Source organism: Xiphophorus hellerii, chromosome 13, assembly GCF_003331165.1.
Source record: "Xiphophorus hellerii strain 12219 chromosome 13, Xiphophorus_hellerii-4.1, whole genome shotgun sequence".
NCBI lineage: Eukaryota > Metazoa > Chordata > Actinopteri > Cyprinodontiformes > Poeciliidae > Xiphophorus > Xiphophorus hellerii.
Window position 1 is genome coordinate 10,710,768 of NC_045684.1, and position 13,117 is coordinate 10,723,884.

Here is a 13,117-nt window from a genome sequence, read left to right on the forward strand (position 1 = left end):
CATAACAACTGGAACTTTCAAGATCTAGCAAGTTATTTTCACAATTTACCGTCTATCAAAAGCGTGCCCCTCAGATTCATTTCAGTCCCTGCTACAGCGGGAGTGAAATTACCGTAATAACCTGATATTGGCTGGGAAAGCGCAACGTCCCCCCTTTTAGAAACCGTTGGAATTTTTCAGTTAGTGCAAAGTGTAGTGGAATTACAGTACTGCAAATTTGGCTGGATCACCAGCGCTTTGTTTAGGACTTAAAGGTTTAATCAAATCTCATTGCAGTCAATGTTTCCCAGGGCCAGGAAAGGACTCAGAAAATCTCAGACTGCAGAGATAAATTTAGCAGTCGAGTTAGCAGAGATCGACCGATTATAGTTTATTGGCCAGTCACAATTACCGATCTTTAAAAATCCTGACCTGTTGATTCCGATTTTGACCGATACCATTTTTTTCTTTGTCTGAAATGTCATTAAATATAGCAAGAAAGTCACTGAGTGGGCAACAGTGGGGTGACTAATGTTAACTTTAAATGTGCAGACATGACCTGGTGGGCCGGTCTGTCAGTCAAACCTTTCTCACGGGAGAGCAGAAGAGGACAGTGGCTGATTCTTAGACCTTTCTTGAAGTAGATAAGATCGACTTCACATGAAAGTATCGTCCAATTACTCGTCTCCCAAAATTAAGGAAATCATCACCAATAAATCGGTGCACCCCTTAAAATATAGCTAGATTTCTAAAACGATTTTTCTTTCAAATCTGTGTTATAACTGTCAAAATAGTTTTACAAGTTATCGTAGTGAGAATCTCATACAGGCCCATTTGTCTGGTTTATGCTATTATTCGGATTTTAATAAGAAGTTGTTCGTTTGCTGCAAGAGATTTGGGAAAATTGACTTTGAGAGGCACTTTACTTGAAACAAATGGATTAAATCACTGTTAGACATAAAACAAAGAGGTGCAAGTTAAAAAGAGGGTAATTTATTAAACAAATGAGCTCAGGCAGCCCAAGAGTTCATTACTTGCTCAGAGTAGAAAAGCAGATATTTGAAGGAAATGCAGAGATGCTGAGAAAACCCAAACATGAGTGGGACGCTCATACTGAGATGATTGAATATTTCTGAAAACAGCTTCTCGTCACACCACAAGATGGTAAAATGATGACTGTACATAAATTTCCTGACAGTCACTTTACTGCAGAACAAGAATCTCTGACTCTGCCCTCCGACAATGAATGTGATTCACTTCCTCGCTCTGCTCTGTTGTCCCCAGGAGCATTTTTTGAGAATTAACCACCAAACAAGTGAAGATGTAATTCTGCTGACGAGCCAGTCCTTGCAACGTCGATGGGATTGCATTAGGAAAGAGGAGCGATAGTGTTAATGAGAACAAATGGTCTGACTAAGCCTTTCATACAGTCTAATTATTGTTGTGATTTATTGGAATAATAAGGAAAGAAAATAAGCTGTTTTTTAATGCAAATGTTAAACTGGAAATTAAATGCAGTTTTTAAAAAAAATGTATATAAGGGTCACATTTGATAATATGGGATTCTGGCGTTACAATAAGCAAATAAACAAAAAACAAAAACAAAACTGGATTTGAGTTTGTGTTTGACTTTATTGGAAAGAATAAACAGAAAATAGAAAACAGATAGTTTCCAAGCAGCATTTTTTGGACGCTACTGTACAAATAAGCTTGTTTTGAGATGTAAAAATTGTCCTGATGAAACAAAATGACAAATTATTAGGATGCAGTCACATGGATTAGATGAAGCACCAAATCTAGCCTGGAGGTTTTTATAATCCACTCACTCAACAAATCATTTCAGTCGAAGTATTCACTTGGTACTTCTTCTTCTGAATAATTTACATAATCAACCAAACAGTGGATCTATCCATCTTACACAAAATAAGTTTTGTTGTTAACTGCTGTCAACTTTGTTTTTCCTGAATAAATGTGACCTTTTTGTTTCTTCAGAGCTCCCATAAATCTGTTTAGAGTTACTTATTTTTTATTTTATTTTGAATAACTGCATTTGGTGCCAGCATATCAATTACTGTATTGCACTTAGAAGGGTGGCAACACTTTGTCAAATCAACGTTTCGCCCTCCCTCTCTGCCGCTTGGAGATAACTCATTGAATATAGTGAAATTAAAATATTGCCCGTTCCCTTCCGCCTCCAGAAGTAAACACTTGGCTCGTTGCTGAGTCTGTGGCCTTGCAGGTTGGGTAACATCAGCCGCACTCTGACATGAGAGACTGAGTATCAAGCCCAAGGTTTTGCTCCCCGGCGTCATTCATCATGTTAAAAGTCTGCAGTGAGTTTTAGCTGCAAAAGCCAAGATTGCCTGGAGGGGTCAACGGTAAAAGGCTCCATTCTGCTGACTGAACAACAGGGTCTTGATGTTCTGTCGGGGTGGCATACATGCAGCGCGCGGGGGAGAGGCAGAGAGGGGCGGACGCAAACTGATGCAGGCAGATTGTTCCCTGGTTGGCTCTGGTCGACACAAGTCAGCGGCTCTGCTGACGGAAGAGGGCAAGGCTGTGGGAGGGGATCGGTTTCCAGACAGCAGGATCCACTGCTTCCTGTCAGGGAAACAAAACCAGAATGTGCCTCAGTTAGAGGATGCAGTCTGCGAGCTTATTTGTGCAGTCTTTGCCATAAATGACTTTGTGCATTAGGAGAATTAATTACTATTTTACAGAGGTAATTAAAACACAATTTTAAAAATTTGCTATTAAATCAAAATCTTCCACATTTAGTTGTATCTAATATTGTCTACACTTTAAGTCAAATAAATGTAGCAAGGTTTAGATTGTCAACCTAAATGTGTGAGTTTGTGAAAAATAAACTTAGAGTGTTAATTTTGTCAAACCTCCAAGATTTGAATAAACGAGAGTTTTTAGGTTAGCACTTAAAAAAACTGAAAGAAGGAAAAGACAGGAGTGGGAACTATTTCCCAGAATGCTTAGCGGCTTGTTTTTGTATCCTGAGATGGAAGTGCGTTACATTGACTCTTGTGTTATTAAAACAAGTGTTAATTTTAAGTTTGAGGATAATGTCCTGTTCACACTAAATATTTTTTAGCAGAATTAATTGTGATGATTAATAAAATTCATTATCAGATCAGAAATTTTGATCCTGTAATATGAAACAAGAATTTAAATGATTCTAAAGTAAAATAAGTAGCTATTTTAACTTAATTAGTGAGTGAAAATAATAGAGAAATGTGAGCTCTATAATTTGGTGAAAGCAGTTTTTTTTCGCATATTGTGAAATAATTATTTGGTTTAAATTGCAGCATTAAGTTAAAACTCACAATTTAAGATTAATGAACTTAAAAAAATGTTTAGGAAACTTGTCTCTTGTTGTTAAATCAACTTCATGAACTTTAATTTTTGAGTTAAAACCAAAACAATGTAATTGTTGACTTAAATTGCATTTTTAAGGCAGCAGTTGGACTTTCATTTTCAAGTTAAACGACCTTTAAATGTTTTACAGTGGATGTCCTGTTGTGTTTTCTTGAACATGTTAGTATAAGTCTGTGGGCTGTACCAAAGTTATTCTTCACATTTTTTGCACAAAATCAGTTTTGCTGCTCTGCCAAGCAAGTATGTAAGCATAAAATTACCACTTTATTCTCCTGAAGTTAGGACTTTTTTCTGGTAATATCAGGACAGTATTCTCATATCGTTTAGACTTTATTGTCATACAACTTTACTCTTGCATTGTTACGACTTTATCCCTGAAATATTATGATTTTATCCTTGTAATGAGAAAAGAAAAATAAATTCTTAGCCTGATCGTTATATTTGGAAACCCAAGGAGTCCATCGGTGAAGAAAACCAAAAGTTAAATTAAATGATACAATTAATTTATTGCCCAACAATCCAGTAATTGCTTATACATCCAGTTAGCTTGACTGATGTAGCATTACCTGCACACAGCGTAAAAGGAGGCGACGGGCGAAGTCTTTGTTTCTGTGGGTTATACAGACGGAAACATCCAAACATTTCCCTGAAAAAACTTTGTCCCCATTGTTTTCCCTCTTCTAGCTTAACCTGGAAATAAAAACAAGAATTTGCAAAATTGTGAATGAAAACAGCAGACGGTGCAGCAATTGATGGAAAGTTTATCTGGTTGCAAAAATGATGATGCAGGTCAAACATAACGGCTTCCTACCTCAGGCTGCTGCGCACGCTGGAGTGTTTCTCTAATGACCAGAACAAATCGTTAGGCGCTGCAGATCGGTCAGCTTATTGAATGTTATATCACATCCTTTCCGACCACAGGCAGTAAAATGCGTCTTCCTATCTGTGTCTTATAGGTAATGTGTCTTAGTGGGTCTGAAACTTCCGGTAAGAGACGGATGAGGGAGAGATTCAGTTACATAAAAGCTCTGTTTGATTTGTTAATCACAGAAAGGAAGGTGTGGGGATCGTCCTCCAACACTCCACTTCTGGATTCTGCTAACACCATCTTAGTCAAAGCAGGTGCAAAATGTGCATCTGAGGGAGCTGTGGTTAAAAATATCCCACTTGGGAGGTGAAAAATATAAGGGTGTTGTTTCTATTTCTGCTTAATCTCACTTTCATTCATGTTCTTCTTCCTTCTCTCATTCCTTTTATCTTTACACTCTACCACAACTTAAAAAGTTTGTGCAGCAGGAAAATTAAAAAGTTTCACAATAATAATGTGAACATAAAGTAAAATGATAGAGATGATAACAGTAATGGTGCGTTTTCTATTTCCCTCTCAGCTCTCTTTTTCTCTGGCTCATTAATCTCTTAACTCCCTTCTGTTTCTGTCTCTGTGCTCCTGCAGGTACTTTGTGTTGGATCCCGAGCTCGGCCAGCTGCAGTACTTCATCAACGAGCAGGGGAAAATCCAGAAGCCTCGAGGGTCGCTGCCCCTCATCGGTGCCTCGGTAACCACGAGCGACGAGGCGCCCTACATGTTCATCGTTCACTCCGTCAACGGGGAGCTTTACAAACTTAAAGGTATGACCTCAAACTGAGCTTGGCTGCCATGGATTACGTAGAACTGACCAAGTAAATGTGTGCCTTCGTCAAACTACTGGGCTTAAAAATCCCAAAAACTAAAGCAACTTTTTTTTATTCCTCCTAAATCCTTGGGAGTTTCTGCAACTCCACCATCAGTTTCAGCCTCACTGTGAATGAGAAAATTCAGGCAAACAAATTAACAGAGCAGTGCCTGCAGATGATGCACAAATAGTTTATAGCTAAAGCTAATTCACAGCTCTGACTGGTCCTTTCTGCACAGCACATATTTACATTACATATATGCACACATGTGCACATATATGTTTATACAGCTCTGGAAAAAACTGAAAACCTCCTGGTTATTCCACCAAATACTGATTTCTGAACTCTTCCTGAGTTAAAACATTAGTATTGTTGTCTCTAAATAAATATGAACTTGTTTTCTTTGCTTTATTTGAGGGCTGAAAGCTCTGCATGTTTTTGAACATTTCAAATTTTCTGCAAATAAGTTTTTTTCTGAAGCTTGAAGAACTCACCACTTTATTTGGTCAAGCAAATTATCCATGTGTGAAATTTGAAGGTGTTTGTGCTTCTGCCTGGTTCAAAGCCATATTTCATGTGACACATAGAGATGTATAAGGAGCCTTAGCATGTGAAATTTATTTTTTGTTTTTGGGTTAAAATCCATTTAGTTCAACCACCAATCACGAGAAGTGTTGAGTGTCGTACATTTTGGATGCAGTTGCTGCTATCAAGCTTCTTTATGCAGCACCTTGGATAAAGATATGCTGCCACAATAATGAAAGTATTCATGTTCAAATGGAGAGAGCACTGATTCTAAAATTCACCCCCAAGGAGCTCTGCATTACCTCCCAAAGACCATATCATCATCACACCAGTTTGTTACTGATGTTCTCTCCATGATATCCAGTTGGTAATGCAATCCAACAAATTGAGCATAAATAATAATCATTCTTATCTCTGTTAATATGAGGCTAACAAGGAAGTAATCTGCTTAAAAACAGATTTCTGTTTGGTAAAATGCTCCAGCAGGAGTCTGCAGCTGGTGACTGCGCTGACGGCCTCTGCTCTGTCTGTGACCTGTATTCACTGGAGCGGGAGAAACTCCTTTTTACTGTTGCTCCGTTTGAGCCGCTGGAATGCCCCTTGCAGCCTCCAGGGGAAGGATATCAGAATAACTTGGCCTATATTCCGTGAATAACTCCGTGGTCCAGTGAATTGAGCTAAGTGGGGAAAATGATCCAGAAAAGTCCTGGTTCTGTTCTGTGGCTCAGTTGGAAGAGGAAGTTCCAGTTCTGGTGACTTTTTTTTTTGGTGAGAAATCAGAATAATACATTTTCAGTCAAGCAAAATTAAAGCTCAGATTTTGTGGAGAGACATCAGATTAGCTCTGCAATAAATAAAAAAAATAAATATTAGCTTCTTACATTAAAACATTTCAGATAAATAAATACAGTTTATTGTCAAAAATGACCTGAGTGAATACAAAAAATGTTAACCCTTTCATGCATAGTGGTCACTGCAGTGGGCAGCTAGAAGCCATTTTCTTTTATGTGATAAATTCACACAGACCACTGAAGTGGACACTAGTGCATCATGCAGTACACTGCCAACTATTGGCCATCCACTGCAAGTGCAAGTAAATGAGGAATATCCAGTCCCTCCTTCTACTGTGCAGGTAAAAAAATGTTATGACATCAAGTAACTCCTAAACACCAATACTACTGATGTATTTTCCAAATAACAACTTTGTATTTGGAGAAAATTACAACTGATCACCCAGAAAAAAAATCCTAGAAAAAATTTGTAAGCAAAATGTTGTTTTACAAAACATTTTTTCCCACCATTTTTATGCGTTAAGAAAATCAAAAACAGTTTGGAAAAAATCCTAACATAAAGGATTCATGCATGAAAGGGTTAAAATCTTATCAAGTAATGAACCTTTAAAAGGCATCTTTGTTCTCAAATGTTTTTTAAAAAAGTGATTTGATCAAGTTCTGCTAATCCGTGCAAGGCACCAGAGCCTGCAGGAATGAAACATGATGCTTTTAAGCTCTGAATCAGTCGAGCACAGTGCTTTTATTGTCGAACCTAATATGTGAATCTGTGGGGCTTTTTGTTTTTGTTGCAGAATAAAGATGAATAGTACTTAGAGTCTTTGTACGGCTGAGTTCTGTGATGGAAAACGAAGCTATAAATCATATGAAGCTTCTGCCTGACACTGAGGCTGACACTGAGGCTGCAAGATTCTGTTCAGCAGGATGCAAACCGGCTCATCAGGAAGCCTTCAGTATGGGCCCAAATAATTAAAATACAGTAATTTAAGTGCGAGGAGTCATTAAGTTGGATTCCCAGCTCAGCATCCAGTGAGTTATGTGGACTGGGGTGTTATCAACTTTTAATTTGAGGTTTTATTGACTTCCTTTTAGTATGGACAGACACTTCATTTCCTGTTACAACATTTTACAGTCAGCAGGCGGTTCTGCAGGAATCCCCTATTTAAAAATTTTTCAATGTGATTTTTTTTAAGAAAAATAAAAGTGAGGGAACAACACACTTATTCATGGATTCTGTCCATAAAAAAAACGTTGTTTACACAATTAATTTTCTTTATCTTGTACGTAATGGAACCAATTATAAGAAAACTATTTAAAAACCGAATTTATAACTGTTTATTTTTTATTTGTAACACTTCTGATTAAATTAACTTCATTTCTATAAGCAGGACAACTTACTTTTAAAAAAAAAAAGCTGACATTTTTATCCTGTGCTCATTAAAGATGCTCTGCTCCAACATATTGTGTCTGTAGGTGTTTTTGTAGAAATAATTCCTTAAATGAAATGTTAAGCAGAAGTTCCCTATAAGTGATAAATAATTCTTGCCTCTTGTTTGTTTGTAGGATTCTAACTTCAGTTAGTTTCAATTCAGTCCAATTAAGTTCTGAAGTACTTTTTTTAACCACAAAATTAATTGGAAATCTGTAACTCATATTATCCAAGTTGTGGATGGTGATGGCTGTGGGCTGGAAGAATCTCCTGTAGAAGTCAGTGTTGCAGCAGATGTGAGGAAGCCTCTGATTCAGATACTGAGGAAGATGCTACTTTGTGTGACAGTCTCATGAAGAGGATGCTTCTTTAATGTTCTGCATTTTACTAACATCTCCAGAATGAAGTGATTTGGCGTATTACTGGATCTGTCACCTTAAACATAGATTTACTAACATCTGAAATGTGAAATTAAGGCTTTGTTCACACTGCAGCAGTGATCCAATTCTGATATTGTCCCAAATATATGCGACTTGTATGTGATCTCCAATTAGGCAAGGCAAGGCAGCTTTATTTATATTGGCACATTTCAGCCAGAGAAAATTCAAAGTGGTTGTACAAAAAAGTTAAAAACAACAAGAAGATAATAATAAAATAAGGTTTAAAAGTGCGGGACACTTTTAGACCTGGAAATGTCCCGCATTGCGCAGTAGAGGGCGCAATAACGTCACACGTAGAGAGCGTGCTCAGTGTTTTGCCATTTGACATAAAAAAGAAGAAGAAGAAGAAGAAGAGCTCTGTGTTTGCGGAAGTAAACATGGATGCTAACGATGGAGCATAGCTTATGATTTTAAAGTTGTTGTCCGACCAGAGCCAGCATTTTAACAAATTAATCCTCACGATCGTCCGGCATGATTGTTGTTTTTCTTCCTGCTTATCAGGACGCTGAATAGTGACATTTGTCTAGTATTAATGATGTTCAGGTCGGACGGACGCGACCTGGACGTTCAGATTCAGGTCACTTTAAGATCGGATATGTATTGGATATCCAAGTGGCCTGAGTCACACACAAAAACATTCAACCTGTGTTGTTCAGACTGTCATGAAAAGATCAGATACAGGTCGCATTAAGGTGAACAAATTGGAATTGGGTCAGTTCGTTCTGCAGTGTGAACACAGCCTAAGTATTTATGCCTCCAAGTGGAAGATGTACATGAAAATGAGCAAAATTACTTATAAAACCCATGTAAGTCACAGAAATTGTTAGTCCCATCTATTGTAAGACAAAGTATACCAATTAAAGGCTTTCATGTCCAGTTCTGATATTTTTTGGAAAAGTAACAAATGATTCACATTACTACTTTGAAAGAATAAGGCTTGTCTCTCTTTAGTATCAAAGTCATTATCTAAAGGAAGGTCTGACTTTGAGTCATAAGTATTCTCTATTCTTTAGGACGCCATCATTAGATCTAAAACACTTCATATTCTCATTATTAGACGTTTTCATTCTTTCACACTGCCTTCACTAATAGCTTTAGTTAGGAGCCACACACGGAGGATTCAATCTCCGACTTCATCAATGTGGCGTTTGCTTAAATAAAGCCCAATTATTCTGCTTGAATCTGACATCCACGTTGTCGTGCATGTAAGTTTGAAATTCACCGCTCCACACTAACTCGTACCATAAAGGAGTTTGCTGCACAAATTAGATCAAGGTCATAAATGCCAATTAGAAAAGCAGTTAAACCTGTAATTACAACAAGTTAACTTTCAGTGTATGATATAGTGTCAGAGCTTTAAGTAAGAGTATGCATGGGGTTTATGTGAAGCATCACTGTGATGCTTTTATGGGCTGCTTTCCGTAATTGCAGGTAGCCATTGTACCTCTTGTCAGTTTGTCCACTTAGTTTAAAATATGTGTTTAGTGTGGCGCTTTTTAAAATCTGCATTTGCTTTCATCAGCATTAATCTTCACACTTGACATTATCATAACCAATAACATCTTTCACAGGGCTGTGATTAAAGTGGCTGTAATTAGGTGGTTTTAATTGACCGAGGAGGATCCAGGTTTCACTGTCTGTCATCCTGCAGCTTTTGCGTATCGTTCGCCTTGCTGTCGAAATGGATGCTGGAATTTAAATATCAGGACAAGCATCTGTCATCGCTATTGATTTTGGCATCAGCTTCCAGTTCGAACTTCTGCTTGTTAAATAAATTGAGCTCTCAGTGTTTCTACTCTCCACCCCTTATTACTAAAAAGTGGTTTCACATCTATTTTTGTTCAGTTGCCCTTAGCGACAGCATGACTGGTCAATGTTTCTGGTGTAGAGAGTCTGGTGTGCAAAAGTTTTAAACCATCTCAGTTATCTTTTAAAGTGGTCTCAGGTAGCAGTTCTATAGTTCTTCCTCAATACTGACTTTACTTCTTTGTGGATGATGTATAATATGTGTATTATGAATATGTACATAGAAAAGGTGCCAAATAAAACCCATTGGATTTGACCTGGAAGGATGTAATTTACTGCATGCCGAGCATAAAAACTTAGATGAATAGCGATGTAAAATATATTGTGTGTTTTTGGGCACTTGAGCCTGTATTTTAATTATTGCAGAGCAAAGTAAAGAACAATTTTTTTTTTAAATCCTAAGACATTAAATCCCTTGTACAGTGAAGCATTACAACCACAATAAGAAAATAAATAAAATAAAATATATATTTTTTCATGAAATAAAAAAAATACAAGAATGAAGTTATAAAATTATGAGAATAAAGTCATAATATTATGACATAAATATGACTTATAAATAAAGTCACATATATAGCCTTATATACAGTATATGACCTGTAATATATTTATAAGTATAAAATATATGTATATATTATAAACTTTATGATATATTTATATAAAGTCTTGTATAAGTATGACTATATCATATTTTTGACTTTATACATAAAGTCATAAATATGGCTTTATAATATTAGTTATATTATGTTTATTCTTGAATAAAATTATAATATTATGACTTTATTCTTGAAATATTACAACTTTTTTCTCATGATTTTTTAAACGTTATTCTCGTACTGTTTAAACTTTATTCTCTTAGTATTACAACTTTGTATTACTATATCTTTAATCTTGAAATTTTACGACATTATTCAGACATTGTTACGACTAAACTCTCATATAACTTTATTCTAGTACTTTCATTTTAGTATTTTCTGGTCCTAATACTCCATCGAACCTTTGATGGAGGGAATGTTTTCTTTTTATATTATGACTGAAGAACTGAGGTGCTTCATTGTTTTTTTGCCAAACTGCATTTGGTGATATTGCAGAGCAGGAAAGGTGGAAGTGAGGCTGAGCATAATGTAATGAAATGAGGATGATTTCTGCACTGTACTGGATGCCACCTTATGAACAGGTGCACATTAGCATAGACGCACCCGGAGGCTGCTCTCCTCTCTATAGCTGACTAATTATTTCTAATTACAGCAGAGCTTGTGCACATCACAGGCAGAAGTTTTCCTGGATGAGATTCAGAGGGTAGGCGTTGCCTTCAGAGTGAGAGACGCCTGTGGATGATGACAACAAGACAAAAAGTCAGAAGCTTGTTATTGGATATTATTGCAGAAAGATGGCTCGGAGCAGGTGTTTCTGTAAGAAAGCTGCTCTCCTGCAGAGCCGAGCAGCCACTCTCAGTGGGAGAAAAACATCTTTCCTGGTGCACTTGTCTCATTTTTCTTTTCTTTTGCAGAGATGCCTCTTCACTCAGAGGCTCTTTGTTGATATTTTAAAGTCGGCACTGAAAGTGACTGACGGCTTCAAAATTACTTCTCTTTGCAGCGAAGCATCCGCCGCCAATGTGTCTAAATTCTTGGGTTAGGTCATAAATACTGAAGATGCGTTCGACTTTCTGTAACTCTTTGTGTTCAGTTTTTCCTGTTAGACCTGAAGAGTCATTATTGACTCCAGGTTGGAGAAGTATTGAACTGATCAAACAGGTTTCTGTTTAAACCTCTGTTTATGAGTTTTACAGGGATGAGAGATCAAGTGTAGTGTTTGTTCTTAACGATACTTATTGCTGTCTGACAGGTAATTTGTACTAAGTAGACGAAGGCGTTGATAGATGGTGAACAGACTGATAGGACTATGAATGGATCAAAGGTTAGATTGAAGGATGGATGCACAAACTGATGGATGGATGATGGACAAATGGATGAATAGACTGAGAGATGGGTGGGTAGACAAACTAGTAATTTAGCATAATTTTGACATCATCTATGAAGTCTGTGCATGTAGATGGTTTTTAATGTGGCTCACTGCTGCACACGTCATCTGAAAATCTGTCATAAACTCCCTGAAGGACTTTTGCATTGTTTGCTTTTATGTCTGTTTCTGACTAAGCCCCAATTCAGCACATTTGATTTAAGCTCAAAAGCTAAAACATTTAAACTGATTAAAAATAAACTGGATTTGGCTGCTGCCGAAGACCAGAGAAAACCCTGGAAAGACCTTCATGAAAGTCTGAAATTAAGACGTAGTCCAGGGAACTCTACATGGAAGAAAGGCATAAATAAAAATGTTTGTGCTGTATATGATTTTAATTAACAGTTATTTATTATGGTTTCAAACCTGCTGCTTGAACTTCACTTATCTGTTTTATCAAAGACATTTCTCTCCAATAATTAGTGAGTAAAATGAGAACAGGAAGGTTTTGTGCCACATTTTGCCCTAAAGAGGAACAGCTCTTCATCAGGATCACCTGTCAGGATGTTTCTTTGCAGCAAACCCAAAGAAAGTATAACTTATTTCTGAAATGTAAGGAAAATGACAGAATTTTCAAACAACTATTTTAAAATATTTACCTTCAATAAGAACCTCATGGGTAAAGAGGTTAGACTTTTGTTTCTCAAACATTTTTCACTCTTGAAAGTGAATTTAGTGTATCATAAGTTTCAGAAGAATTGTGTTTAGACCATAACAGATATTTTTACATTTGTCTTATATATCAGTTTTGCAATTTATGAGCTACAGCGTGAGGTCATAAACTGAAGATGAAAGTTAGCATTTTAGGTGTGTGCACAAATACAGTCAAAATGGCAGCCAGTGGCTCAATTTATAGTACGTTGTTCCATGAGAAAACATTTTTTGTACATGCCATATTATTGAAACAATTTCGATTGTTTGAAGGGATATACGATATCTTGATAGATAAGTTAGCGACGAAACTAAGGTTGTCTTGATGTAGTGAATCTGAATATAGTTTGGTCTCCTTGATGTATAAGTTGTTCCAGGTCTCTACTTTAAAATAACAACCATGTCAGTGGAAG

General features: G+C 36.8%; 1 protein-coding gene across 1 annotated transcript in view; it reads left to right on the forward strand.

Moving 5' to 3' along the window:
- osbpl10a (oxysterol binding protein-like 10a) overlaps window positions 1-13,117 on the forward strand; it is an 85,517-nt gene that overhangs the window by 13,143 nt on the left and 59,257 nt on the right. The window contains exon 2 of the mRNA XM_032580279.1: window positions 4,820-4,995. Within this exon, the coding sequence (XP_032436170.1) occupies window positions 4,820-4,995 (176 nt within the window). The remainder of the gene's footprint in view (window positions 1-4,819; window positions 4,996-13,117) is intronic.